Source organism: Terrapene carolina, unplaced genomic scaffold, assembly GCF_002925995.2.
Source record: "Terrapene carolina triunguis isolate 2854851 unplaced genomic scaffold, T_m_triunguis-2.0 Scaffold25, whole genome shotgun sequence".
NCBI classification, from domain to species: Eukaryota; Metazoa; Chordata; order Testudines; family Emydidae; genus Terrapene; species Terrapene triunguis.
This window is the reverse complement of record NW_020664376.1, coordinates 3,295,002-3,310,223: the sequence shown is the minus strand read 5'-3', so window position 1 is coordinate 3,310,223 and position 15,222 is coordinate 3,295,002. Positions and strand designations below refer to the sequence as shown.

The following is a 15,222-nucleotide window of genomic DNA, read 5'->3' as shown; positions in this document are numbered from 1 at the left end:
GAGGAGAAGAAAAGCACAACCCCTTCACCCCCAATGCTTTTACAGGTGAACTCGCGTGAGATGGATGGACATGGGAGATGTATGAAACCAGGTTCTTGAAGGTGAAGAGCTATATTGCCTGGATAGTGCAAGCTAGTTTGCATTGCCCACTGTAGTTACTGCTCCTATTCTGAAGTTACAGGGATGGCTATGTTAGCTAATGCAGTTAGTAGACACCTTTCATAGGCACTAATTTAACCAATAAAAGTCTAAGTTACCTATGAAAACCAACTATATAAAACAAGCTATCTATTTAAAATTAAACATCCTGGGCTAAGTTATATTACAGTAACAAATATTTGCTTTACTGTGAATGTACACTGGATAATTTATGTGAAGTTTTGAAAGCTGGTTTGAGAGAGATAGCAAGCAAATGAATGTAAAAAAATGTTTAATCAGTGACTCAATACGGTATAAGTAAGGCTACGATTATGTCACGGAGCTCACGGAATCTGTGACTTCCACTCACCTCCGTGACATTTTCTACCGCCGGGCTGGAGCTCCCAAACAGCCCTCCCCACTCCCCCCTGTAGCTCCCAGCCCCTGCACTGGTGGGGGCAACCCTGCAGCCGCCCAGCTGTAGTTGGTGGCAGACAGATCCTGCAGCTCCCAGCCGCGGCGGGCGACCCCCGTGAGTGCCCAGCCACCTCAGGAGTGAGGAGACCCGCAGCTGCCCAGCCCTAGGGGCAGGAAGATCCTGTAGTTCCCACTCCCCACAACAGTGGACCCCAGAGCTCCCACTGACCGCAGCAATGGGGGACCCGGGAGCCCCAGCAGCAGTGGATGCTGAACCTGCCTCCCCATTTTGTCAGGGATATTTTTAGTGAAAGTCAGAGACAGGTCACAGGCTGCTGGGAATTTTTGTTTATTGCCCACGACCTGTCCCTGACTTTTACTAAAAATATCCCTGACAGAAACTATAAGCTACAAATAGAAAGGGGATGGTAGAGCAAACAATATGAAAAAAATGTGTTAAAGGCAAAAAAAGTACCACTGTTCAAGTTATATTCCAAAGTTTATTAAGATGAGAGTGATTTTAGTGTTATAGAAAATGACAGGAGATATTTAAAGTTACACAGGAGTCCAAGAAAATAAAGAATTTTGAAAAAATTTGATGCATTTCAAAAGCTGCCTCATTTATCCGTTTCTGCCAGAAGTCTACCCACAGAGCTGTGGTTTCAAATGCAGGAGATGCAGAATTCCAGCTAAAATACTTCTTTAATATGTTTCTTGCTTAAGCTGTTCCTGCTTTTGGAGGTGTACTTTGTTCTGAAGAGTGAATATTTAACCTGCAAATGAATGCGGTGGGATTCCTTTCACCCCAAGTCCAGTTATCTATTTAAAAATAAGGGAGAGAGACAGAAGATAATTGTGATGATTCATGTATCTTTCCACAGAGTAATTTGTTTTACGACTGCGACCAACTTGATATCCTGCAATTTTCTACATTACAGCCCATCACCAGATATTAATTTCAACCCACTGCTGTTTCCAAAGAACTGTAATATCTAAGCCATGGTCCATTCTCCAGACAACCCTCTTTCAAACACACTTGGGCCTCAATCCTAGAATTGATTGTGTACAGCTACAGGGGTGTGCCTGCATGCAGTTAATTGCAGGATCAGGGCTTTAAATCCACAAGGTCTGTGCAACAGGCTGGCCTGCCCCTATAAGAGCCAGGAGGCCTGGGGCTAGCCAACCCTGTTCAATCAGCCCTGCCTGTGCAACAATTAGCTGCCTGCCAGGATAAGGACTAATTGAGTCAGGGGACAAGGCTGAAACACCTGGGACCCATAAAAGGACTGAGAAAACTCAGTCTGGGGAAGGAACCACAGGGAGCAAGATGGGCTCCTGTGAAAGGCCCTGAAGTAGGGTCTGGAAGAAACAAGAGATTCAGCCCTCTATCCTAGGGCAGGGAAGACTGAAAGGTAGCCCAGAGGGGCTGAGTCTGTGAGGGGGGCTCCAGGGAAAGCAGCCTGGGAGTCAGTGCTCTATCCCAGAGCAGAGAGACTTAAAGGTGGTCCAGAAGGGGCTGGGAACTGAGCCCAGAGGATAGGCCGAAGAGGAGCCCAAGCAGGGCAAAAGAACTTTGTTTGGGCTTCCGTTCCCCCAGAAGGGGGCTGAACTCAGAGTGACCCAGCTGCAGAGCTGAGTCACATGAATCTCTGGGAGAAACAGAAAACTTAGGGGAGAGACAATTGAGGCAGGGGGCACATGCAGCACCACACTTGGTGAGCAGAGGGCACTACAAGGCATGTGTGCCCTATGCCAGTCACCAATTAAAAAACAAACTAGCAAACTAAGTTATAAATAATTGTTTGGTAGATAACACATTGTCTCCTACTTTGTCTCTGATTAAAACAAAAATTCTCTACAAGTTTTTGCCCTGCTAACGTTGGGAATTTTTTTAAAAGTAGAGGGTTTTCGGTACAGAAAAAGCTAATGTCTTGTACAATCATCAATGTCAGTATTATTACAAGTTTAGAACCAGTCCACGATGTAAACATGAAAAGACTAGCAATTTTCTAAATACAGCAGTAGGGACCAAAAAACTAAAAAAGTCAAAAAACCAAGAACAATAGTTTTAAGTGATATGGTATGTTCAGACTGACCTCCACCTGACTTCAAATCAAAATGCATAAGAAAATTCTTTCTGGCCTTTTAACAGAAAGGAAATAATTTAATCACCTTGAAAATACCACCAGCCTGTGGTTGCCGTGAAAACGATTCATCATCCATTCCTTGACAGGCAGAAGTCACATACATTTCTGAATAATCCTTTCCACCAAAGCAGCAGGAAGTTGTGTTGTCAACAGGTAGCTTCACAGTCTGGATTCTTTTTCCTGGAGGGGGAAAAAATAGCTTTTTGTTGGTTTATTTTCTACAAAGAATTTAACAAAATTGCCAGTAACCAGCACAGAACCTATGTTGCACAGAAATACAGGGTTTGGGGTGGAGGGAAAAGGGGGAGACTTGTGTAATTTAGCAGGCTGAGTGTGTGGTTGGGAAGAATTCTGAGTTCCATTCTTGATTCTCTCACTTACTCCCAGTATAGCCTTTGGCAAGTCACTTAATCTCTGTTTCCATAAATGGGGCCTGATCCAAAGCATACTGAAGTCAGTAGGCGTCTTTTTCCATTGTGTTAATAAATATTAGCCTTTCATTATTTTTGTATGTTAAACTCTCATAATTCTGTTATCTGTCACCCAAAATCCTTTTTATATTGTGTGCCTATAAATGCAGTCCCCTGTACCTACGAAGGTGAAAAATTGTATCCTTAAAATGAACTTAGTATGTGATCAACGCTCAGGAATGTATCTAATTAAATATTGGGATGTACCTAATTATTCCCTGAATCTCTCCGTCAGAGAGTCCAGATGACCAGGAAGGTATCCCTCAAAATTAATGAAGGGACCCTACAGAAGTAAATGTTATAATAAATAAGACTGGGTACTTGATAAGGGGTGCTTATGATCCAATTAAGTTCTGTGATTGGTAAGAGGTATTTGTTATTGCAGATGTTTCTGTAATGAATGAAATAATGGCCCCTTGAAAGATGTTTTAAGTTTTAACTCATTAGCAACTACCTGTGGCCACAGCTGTCAGTAATAATGACTGGGTCAAAAGTCCCTTTGGGTTATCAATCAAGACTGAGATACTTATTTAATGTCTTTTTATGGTAAGAGGTAAACTGAGATATCAAACTGTACACATTGTGGGAAAGTAGTTTTTCACTCCAAAAGGAATTTCTTTTTCTTACACCCTACAAAAGGAAAGATTCTGGGAGTTAGATTGCAAATGGAAACTGCCAGCATTCCACTACTTACAGGGGAGGGAGGGGGGGAAGAGAACAGGGTGTCAGCTATTCACCATTCACAAAGACTGGTAAAGTAAACTTTGCTTCTGTATTCTGCATAGTGCTGTATTAATCTTTGATAATCTTTAAATAATTCCATCTGAGCCTGTTGTTTTGACATCCTGTATTATTATTAAATTCAAACATGCAACAATAGGCTTCAATGGGCTTTGGATCAGCCCTACATAAAACAGGGATGATAATGCTTATCTGAACTTTGTAAAACACTCAGATGTCTATATAATTATTACAGAGACTCAGGATACTGACATACCAGTAGTCCATTTAGCCCAAGTATACTGTTTCTGGCAGTGGCCAGTACCAGATGCTTCAAAAGAAGTTTTAAAAAACTTCATAACGAACAGGTATACAGGGGGAAATTCTTTTTAATTTCAGGCAGTAAGTACTTGTCTTAGGCCTTGAATCATGAGGGTTTATACCCATTACATATTTTATCCTATTTATCATATAGATATTTCATACTTTTTTTGAATTCTGCTAAGGTCTTGTGTTTTCTTTAAATACATTTCCTCTCTCTCTTTCCCCCCCCCCCTCCTTTATGTTGGTAAGCCTTGCAGATAGAAACAATGTAATGATGTATTGAAAGTTTAAAATACAACATTTTATGGTGAAATACTTCAGGAGTGAAAACTCCTAGCTCCACTGTAGTCAAAAGGAGTTTTGCCATGACTTCACCAGGCCAAGATTTCACCGTTGTGTTTTAAATAAACAGATAATTTTGTTTACTATTTTAGTTGCCAACAAAGCATTTTTGCCTCACCCCACAAGCTACTCTTATTTCCTTTTCTAAATGAAGTACCAGCACAAACAACAATGGTTACTTGGTCCATGTTTGATAATCAAGTCCTTAAATGAGATTTCAAAAAAGGATGAGTGAGATTTTTCCATGTCTCATTGAAACACTTTGCAAATTTCTTGTCACAAGAGTTAGATGCATTTAAAAAACTACCTTAAAATTAATCCCACAAAGATAAGTCTGCTTCACTAATGGACAAAAAAGATTCCCGTGTATATTCTGAATAGTCCACATGGTTTGAGAAGCATCTTGGGCTCCCTGCATCTATATAATAAATAGCATCTTACATTTTTACAATACCTAAAATAAACTGAAAACTGAGGGCATGTCTACACATCCCCACAGTTCAACTACGGGGGTGTGAAATGCAGCACACTCTACTGTGCTGCGCTGTAACTGCAAGTGCAAACAAAAGGTTCCTATTTTGTCTGAACTATGCAAACTAGATATCTTTTGGTTTGCGCTTGCATATACTATAATCCCAAGGGCCACCTGACCACTAAGTAATCCAGTTATCTCCAAGAACTGCTTAAAAAAAGGATGCCAAATAAACAAGTTTCCTTGTCTATCCACCCCCACACCCAATGTTCCCAAATCCAAATTTCACTGAATAATGCCTGAATATCCCCTTTCTAAAAATGTGTCATCTTCACCTTAGCTGAATTGTTTCATGATTTTTTTCTGCCACTGGCTAAAAATAAAGCCATAGACCTTTTTATCAGCCAGTTTGCAAATAAAAAGCCATCAAGTGGCCATTAACCACCCAAACCATAGAAGCGAAAGACATCTTTGCTTAGTCCAAACCGACAAAGGTGAGAATATTAGTAATCAAAAATAAACTAAGTGATAGGTACAGACTAAATATATCAAGTTAAATCCCTGGACTTTCAAATGTGTAGTCTGAATAAGACAGTAACACCATACTCCTTTCACTGAGAAGGACAAGTAGTGGGGAGCATCTATTCAAATAAAGACAGCAAGAAAACGAAACTCTACAATGGAGTAAAAAACCCTCAGAACAAAAACCCAACCATACACAAACATTGTCAAGTGTCAAATGTCCAAGCCCACATCAGCCAAGTACATTTTGACTCCAGTTCTCTATTGACCTAAACGCCCTATAACTTTCTCCAGAGAAGAAAAACATAGGAATTGCCACTCTAGATCAGAGTGGCATCTAGTCTGATATCCTACCTCCAGCAATGCACAGCACCGGATACTTCAGAAGAAAGTGCAAGAAACACTATAATGGATAATTGTGGAATAACCTACCAAAAGGAGAAGTTTCTTCCTAAAACCCATCAGTTAGTGCTTTCCTTATGCTCTTACATGTGAGGGTTTATTCTCCTTATCTATATAAATGTTTAATACATTCTGCTCTTGGACTCAATTCTATCTCATGCCAGTGAGTTCTACAGGTTGTGTTTAGGTAGCTTTTCTCAGCTTTCAATATGTTACTTTCCATTTTCATTGAAAATCCCTTGTACTTGTGTTATAAGAAAGGGTAAATAGGAGCAGCCAACTTACTTTTTCTATACCAGTCATTGTTTTGTACACCTCTACCATGACCCCTCTTATTCATCCCTTCAGTAAACAACCCCAAACTTTTCAATCTCTTCATTACTTTTAATTGTCTTCATCACCCATCACTGAATGGTTTTTACTTCTGCTATTTTTAACAGAAGAGAATACAGTATTTCACGTGTGTGCCAATGATTTTTATTAACATTTTCAGTACTATTTTCTATTCTATTTCCTGTGCATTCACATTCTGTTTGCATTTTTGACAGCTATTGTGCATTAGACAGAGAGGTTTTCATGGAGCTGTCCACAATAATGCTCAGGTCTTCTTCCTAAGTAGTCAGTTAATTTAGAATCAAGCAATATGTATAGACAAATTGTGCAATTAAAATATTCCTTTAAAATACGTACTACCTTGTCTCTGTCAAAATAGAATTTCATAGGCCTTCCTGCTGCCTGTTCACTTAGCTTTGTTAGGTCTCTCTGTAGTTCCTTACAGTCTTTTCTGAGCTTGACTTAACTTAATCATACCTCTCATACCAAGTCCCAAATGTGGGAAGTTAGATGTGACAAAGATTCAAAATGAGGGAGGCAAATACCTGAGTGTGCACATACGAATTATTCATGCTGGAAAGTTAAAATGCTGTGGGACTCTTTAAAGAACTTTATAACCTCCGTTCCATGATTCTATATTTATGGTATAAATAATTTAAACAATAAAAGTGAGTGGAACATAGATAACCTTTGTACATGTGTCAAAATGGGGCACTATCTAAATAAATTTGTGTCATCAGTCATTTTTGTTACTTCACTGCTTACCCCTTCTTCCAGACCATTTACCAATATGTTAACTCCTCACTTAAAGTCATCCCGGTTAACGTTGTTGATCAATTCGAGAACATGCTCATTTAAAGCCCTCAGTGGTGAAAGAACAGGTTAAAGACTATTTAGAAAAGCTGGACGTGCACAAGTCCATGGGTCCAGATTTAATGCATCCAAGGGTGCTGAGGAAGTTGGCTGATGTGATTGCAGAGCCACTGGCCATTATCTTTGAAAATTCGTGGCGATCGGGGGAGGTCCCAGATGATTGGAAAAAGGCAAATATAGTGCCCATATTTAAAAAAGGGAAAAAAGAGAACCCGGGGAACTACAGACCAGTCAGCGTCACTTCGGTCCCCAGCAAAATCATGGAGCAGGTCCTCAAGGAATCCATTTTGAAGCACTTGGAGGAGAGGAAAGTGATCAGGAACAGTCAACATGGACTCACCAAGGGCAAGTCATGCCTGACCAACCTGATTGCCTTCTATGATGAGATAACTGGCTCTGTGGATATGGGGAAAGCGGTGGATGTGATATATCTAGACTTTAGCAAAGCTTTTGATACGGTCTCCCACATTATTCTTACCAACAAGTTAAAAAAGTATGGATTGGATGAATGGACTATAAGGTGGATAGAAAGCTGGCTAGATTGTCGGGCTCAACGGGTAGTGATCAACGGCTCCATGTCTAGTTGGCAGCCGGTATCAAGTGGAGTGTCCCAGGGGTCAGTCCGGGGGCCGGTTTTGTTCAACATCTTTATTAACGATGATCTGGATGATGGGATTAATTGCACCCTCAGCAAATTCGCAGATGACACTAAGCTGGGGAGAGAGGCAGATACGATGGAGGGTAGGGATAGGGTCCAGAGTGACCTAGACAAATTGGAGGATTGGGCCAAAAGAAATCTGATGAAGTTCAACAAGGACAAGTGCAGAGTTCTGCACTTAGGAAGGAAGAATCCCATGCACTGTTACAGACTAGGGACTGACTGGCTAAGCAGCAGTTCTGGAGAAAAGGACCTGGGGATTACAGTGGATGAAAAACTGGATATGAGTCAGCAGTGTGCCCTTGTCGCCAAGAAGGCCAATGGTATATTGGGCTGTATTAGTAGGAGCATTGCCAGCAGATCGGGCAAAGTGATTATTCCCCTCTATTCGGCACTGGTGAGGCCACACCTGGAGTACTGCATCCAGTTTTGGTCCCCCCACTACAGAAGGGATGTGGACAAATTGGAGAGAGTCCAGTGGAGGGCAATGTAAATGATTAGGGGGATGGGGCACATGACTTACGAGGAGAGGCTGAGGGAACTGGGGTTATTTAGTCTGCAGAAGAGAAGAGTGAGGGGGGATTTGATAGCAGCCTTCAATTACCTGAAGGGGGGTTCCAGAGAGAATGGAGCTCCGCTGTTCTCAGTGGTGGCAGATGACAGAACAAGAAGCAATGGTCTCAAGTTGCAGTGGGGGAGGTCTAGGTTAGATATTAGGAAACACTATTTCACTAGGAGGGTGGTGAAGCACTGGAATGGGTTACCTAGTGAGGTGGTGGAATCTCTATCCTTAGAGGTTTTTAAGGCCCGGCTTGACAAAGCCTTGGCTGGGATGATTTAGTTGGTGTTGGTCCTGCTTTGAGCAGGGGATTGGACTGGATGACCTCTTGAGGTCTCTTTCAACCCTAATATTCTATAATTCTCTGCCATGCTGTCTCCCCTCCCTCCATTTGTGCTGCCTTGTAGAGTGTGAGGCTACATTAACAACAAGGTGTTAACCCTTGAGGGCTCAGCCAAGTGCTAGTTCATCATTTAGCAGCAAGGCATTGCCACGGAAATATCCCACCCACTTCCACCCTCTGATTTCACCACCTCAACCAAGCTTCACAATCATCATTGCTGTGTACAGCATTAAATTGTTTAAAACTTATACTGTGTGTGTGTGTGTGTGTGTGTGTGTGTGTGTGTGTGTGTGTGTACACATAAAAATACACACATTATATATATAGAGAGAGAGAGATCAAAAAAAACCAAAACAGTCATCTTTTGTCTGGCGAAAAAAATTTCCCTGGAACTTAACCCCCCCATTTACATTAATTCTTATGGGGAAATTGGATTCGCTTAACATCGTTTCCCTTAAAGTAGCATTTTTCAGGAACGTAACTACAACGTTAAGCGAGGAGTTACTGTATAGTAAAGACTGAAAATTCAAACAAATGTAATAATCAACCAAAGGCCAACAAATGTAGGGAATTATAGAAACAGTTCAGCTACACTACCATCTAATGGCCAAGCTGGAAAAATACTTGAGCAGCTTCTATTACTTAATGAATATGTAAAACCCATCTCAAACCCATCAAGTTTGGTTGCTATCAGAACTCTTCAGTGGATACACATTTTTATATGTTTAGCAGAAGCTAGCATGCTGATCACAAAGATTACATATCCATGACAAGACTAAACTTTTCATTTAAAGTTCTTCCTCTTAAATCATCCCACATCATTTTTTGTAGCCATTATCAAAGAAGATGTAAATATATTTACAAAATTCATGTTGGAATGAGCATTTAACATAAGAGCTGTTCATCCACAGTAGATGAGCACAAACACACTTCCAGAAAAGCACATTATCCAACTACCCCTTAGCTTATTTTATGCAAAATTTCAGTTCATCCTCTGTGAGGACTTACCTGTCTCAGGGTCTAGACGGATCACTCTCCCTCCATCATAACAGGCTACCCAGAGTTTGCCTTCTGTATCAATACACATTCCATCAGGGATGCTTTCTTCCTTTTCTAGCTTGTATATACTCCTGCGATTGGCTGCAAAAGGAAATCAACGGGCATCGTACACTAAGTGAGATATTAAGTTATTGTGAGTTAACATTTTCCTAAGTCATACTCCTAGAAATAGCTAAGAAGGATGATTTTCTAATGCTGCACTGAATCCAGCTCCCTGCACTCTTGCAGATGACAGAGTATATAAGATCAGTTTGTTTCTGCAGATGGTTATTATTCAGCTTGACAGCCTGCAAGTCAGTCTGACTGTCAAAAACACAACAATTATTTTTGGTGCTCTCTTCTGATGTGTCAACCATATTTTTTTCCCTAACTATAAATTAGGGAACTATTGAATATATTATAGGAATTAATAATTTGTGTATTCCAAATTTGACTCTTTTCCATCTGTACAATATTTTATAAGCTGTCTGGGCCATTTCATAAATGGATTTTTTCAATCAAACTGAGAACTGGAGACATCTCAAGAAAGAGATTCCCAGAACACACCACCAATTGTTCCAACACAAAGCTGACATTCAAAATATATAAATTAACAAAGTTGGGAAAACCATGAACTCAAAGAGACACTGTCAATTTTAAAAAAAATTGCACTTTATATGAATATTTAACCACCCACTATTATTACAAGATATTAACAAAAGAAAATCCAACTGTTCTAGTTTGTTTATTCTGCGTTTTGACAATTGACTGTCAGAGTCAGTTTGTTCATAGGTTTCCTTTTCCTGCGTGGGGCTTTCTAAAATAGAAAAATGTGATTGTAAACCTCCAATATGGCAATGGGACTTGGGGCAGACATCGTACCTAAAACTACTTTAAACTCAATTTTAAAACTGACCAGATTTCCAACTGATGGCGTCCCTTTAAACCGAATTATTATGGCTCATGTCACTTTAAATCAAATTGTTAGAGTCCAAGTTGGTGGAGTTTTTCCATTTACCCATGCCTGTGAAAAGACCTTAAGGTTGTGGTGTTGGATTTTTGTTGTTGTTGTTTTTTTCCCCATAAATGGGGGAAGATGATGTTTGAGTTACTACTTTTCAGCGGTTGGTTGACTCTCTAGGATCTTCTTCAGTTAGGGATTTCCATTTTAAAACAATATGAATGTACACACTATAAAAGCGTAGCACGTTTTATACTTTGAAAAGATGCACTACAAACTTCTCTGCTAATTCACCTACTGTTTCATAATAACAGACAGCATAGCCACTGGAGTATAATGAGGCAAAAATGCTTCACACTTGATAACACAGGAACATTAGAAGTGAATTGTGAGTGTATAATCAATAAATGTACAATTTACAGGCTCAGCATAGATTGCAATGGATAAAATGAATTTTAACAATTATTCCAGGTCAATTATTTGAACCCCGATATATAATTCAATAATGTCCTAATGTGAACCAACCCATCTAATTACTCTGAGCTGGGAACCTTCTTAGATGAGCTGTTTTTTTAACCCGGTTTCTGCTAACTTGTTTTAAACAGAGTTTTGATGTCCAGCATGGATGAAACCAAACCACATTTAAACTAACTCAAAAAATAATGTTCTAGGACCACCGGCGTAAGTAGGGTCTGGGTCACAATTGATTTTTTGCTTAATAGTTGAAAGAAAAAACTGCACAGAAAGTAACTTTAAAATATTTTAGCATAAGAAAAGAATTCATACAAATTTTTCCTGTTTGCAGGTCATAATCAAAGGCATCCACAGAGTAGGACAGGCTATCAATGTAAAAGAAAGTCTTGTGATCCAGTGACCAATCCAAGCCATTAGAGATGTCCACCTGATCAAAGTGCTTCACTACAGAATGATCAGGGAAGAGTGTATACAGAGCACCTTGGTGTCTCTCTAGCACAGCAGGTCGAATCTCCTCAGCCATGGTACCTACAAGAATGAGAGGGTCATTCATTAGAAAGCACAGCTCCACAGAAATCAAATGCACTCCTTATACCACATCGCTCGCCCGGACCGCTTCCCGCCGCCCCCATTGGCCCGGGACGGCGAACCGCGGCCAGTGGGGGCCACGATCGGCCGAACCTGCCGCGTCAGCAGGTAAATAAACTGGCCCGGCCCGCTAGGGTGCTTACCCTGGCGAGCCGCGTGCCAAACGTTGCCAACCCCTGCCTTATACAGTGGCGATGACTGCCTCTGACATAAAACTTCCCTCTAACTTTGACTAGGTTTTCTCCTTAAAACATTCAAAAAAGAGATTTAGTTAAAACCAAAAGGGAGAAGGCAAATTTGATTGTGTGCATTTAACAGAAGATGACAAATAAAATTAAAGTTTTTTTTTTTAATTGCGGTTGCAAAGGAGTTGAAGGCAATCGTGCTAGCATTGTTAATTATCTAGTGTTTTCAAACATTAAGATGGTCATCACAATTTAATGCCCTTCCCCCCGAAAAACCCACAAACATAGGAAAAAATTGCACTAACTTTAGAATCAGGGCTACAGACGTCTCAAAATCTTAAATGACAAGTTATGCCACAAATATAGAGATAATTTTGGGGTTGTTCGGTAAGAGAAAATTAATATACATTTGAAATTTCAAGGTTTAACTTCAGACACATTCTCCCTGTTTTGAAAACACTTTGCTGTATGCTTACATTGTTTTTACAAATATCTATATTCTGTGTATGGGAAACAAACAATAACTTGGCATGGCAAGTTTTCCACTGTAAACATATTTGCATTGGTATTTTCCAAGTGCATTCAAAACAAGTCATGCATGCCAACATCTGAGACAAGAAAATAATTTTTATACTAAGCAAGTTCTAAATAAGAACTTCCCTTAAAAAAAAAAAAAACTAATAGAATAGTGCTCTGGGGTGATACATTTTTAAAAGTGGATTAAATCAACATTGCATTTTAGAATTAGATTTGGTGTGGTTTGGAAGTAAGACTACCACGACTTGAACAGACACTTCGTGCATCTGCCAGGGTTCTTTACAAATTGTCCCTAAAATCTTAAGAAAAAATTACTGAAGAGGACTGGGAACTATGTCCAGCATACCTGCAAAAAACCTCCCTGCAGGGTCCACTTTCCCATCATTGAATCTGTTGTTTGGTTTATCCTTGTCAACGTGAACAAAGGTGGTTACTGACTGGTCTTTCCATTTTAAAGCAGCAAACCTGGTTCCTAGGGTAACAACATAATCCCCAGATTTCCGAAGGGCTACGCTGCTAACAGGAGCATCTAGAGACAACATAAGAAAACGGGGGTGAGGGGAGAAGTAAAATACTATAACTGTAGATAAAAGCAATCAGCCACCTGTAACCAACATATGATTGCTCATCACATTCATAACCAAGGTTAACAAATATTTCATTCATATCCAGATGCTATTTTTCTATTTGTAATGTTTTTGGCCAAGTACTGCTCAAGAACAAGCACGAATAATAATTGATAATTAATCTCACTTTAATTAATCTGGGCTTTCCTGGATGACATGGTCCATCTATCATTCACAAGCCAAGTAGCATTTATCACAACACACAAGAAGCTTGTATTGTATGTACATGCTTGTGCACACTTATGGAATTCCATTAGTGAGAACTATGAACTAATATTGCACACACAAAAGTATTCAAATTATATATTGAATTAATTTATAGACTGCAAGCTCCTTGGGGAAGGCATCATATTGTCCTGTATAGATATAGAAGTACCTAGCAAGGAAGGATAATTCAATGGTTAGGGCACTAGCCTCGGTCTTGAGTAACCTGGGTTCAACTCCCTGCCTTGGCACAGACTTCCTGTGTGACCCTGAGCAAGTCATCCCCTCTCTCTGTGCCTCAGTTCTGTACGGTGCCGTACAATGGGGATAATAGTACTTATCTCACCAGGGTGTTGTGAAAATAAATGCATTACAGATTGTAGTGCTAAGAATCTACGGTAACGATAAACTAGCAGGGCCTTTGGGGGCTACTGCAATACTGCTAATAATATTGTTATTATTGTTTATTTATATTGCAGTAGACCCTAGAAGCCCCAGTCCTGAACAGGACCCCATTGTGCTAGGCACAGAACAAAAAGCTTATATGGAAAACGAAGAGTTGATCAGATATGCTATAACAGGGATTGGCAAAGTTTGGCACATGGCCCGCCAGGGTAAGCCCCCTGGCGGGCCGGGCCAGTTTGTTTACCTGCCGCGTTCGCAGGTTCGGCTGATCGCGGCTCCCACTGGCCACGGTTCGCTGCTCCAGGCCAATGGGGGTGGCGGAAAGTGGAGGACAGCACATCCCTCAGCCCGCGCCGCTTCCCGCAGCCCCCATTGGCCTGGAGCGGCGAACCGCGACCAATGGGAGCCGTGATTGGCCGAACCTGTGGATGCGGCGGGTAAACAAACCGGCCTGGCCCGCCAAGGGGCTTACCCTGGCGGGCCACGTGCCAAACATTGCCAATCCCTGTGCTATAAATAAACAATCAGGATGCATAAAAATCAATTTTTTAAAATTCTCTTTTTATTTCAATTAAAAAGATTTCTTTTAAAAATAAACCTGTTTAAAATTATAACAAACTATAATCTACTAAAATCACGTAAATTAATTATAAAAAGATAATATTCAAGAAGTATATATTCTCTGCTAAAGTTTTAAAAGAAAGTCAAACCACTGAACTAGTGAAAGTGGCTGACAGAGCACCTGGAACTAGAGTTCACTGAAGTGCTAAACCAGCTTTTGAGAGCAGTAGCCTCTTTTGCAGGTGCACAGAGAATATTTTCTTAATTTCAAATTTATTCAACTAGTTCAGCTCAATGACTCGCTCAGTCAAAGTTGAGAAACCGACCGGGAATTGAAATTTTCTTGAAAAAGCAAGAATGCTTGTTTTCCTCTTCCAATCTATGAATAAAAATCAGGTGTGAAAGAATGAAATCTACTAATTCTAAAATCTTGGAAGAACGTGGTGACCAAAAACAGTCACTTGAACTCAATAACTACAGATAATACTTCCTTTCTTTAATATAATGAGCTAGTTTTAAATGCAAAACATGTTTCGATAAACTTATTTTTTTATGTAAGTATCCAGTACATGTAAGGTAGTTTTATTTAACTAAAAACATTTAAAAACGCTGTTTTTGTGCACTTAACTGAATTCCAATTTCTATACAAATACAGCTTGACACAAATCATCAGTTAAAAAAAATCTAAGTAAATAAGAAATGAGCCATTCATCATTTTTTAACAATAAAAAAAGGTAAAAATTAAGACTCTGAATAAATGCATGTTAAGCTATATAAATGCTTAAATAATGTGTGCGCATATATAGTGTATCCTACTGATTGGCAAAAAGTACCAAATTATATCAACCACTGAGAATCATCCTTTCTTTAGGAACATAGCTAAAGAGTATAAATGCAAAACAAGATTAAAATCGATTATTTAA

General features: G+C 39.9%; 1 protein-coding gene across 1 annotated transcript; it reads right to left on the bottom strand.

The window, feature by feature from the left end:
* Positions 1–1,041: 1,041 nt before the first annotated feature.
* Positions 1,042–13,045, bottom strand: LOC112110522 (regucalcin). The gene is made up of 5 exons (XM_026650504.1): positions 12,850–13,045; positions 11,506–11,721; positions 9,729–9,860; positions 2,728–2,882; positions 1,042–1,374 (listed from the first exon to the last, which is right to left on the bottom strand). The coding sequence occupies exons 1-5, from the start codon at positions 13,043–13,045 to the stop codon at positions 1,324–1,326; spliced, it is 750 nt and encodes a 249-aa protein (XP_026506289.1). The 3' UTR covers positions 1,042–1,323.
* Between the last annotated feature and the right edge of the window lie 2,177 nt (positions 13,046–15,222).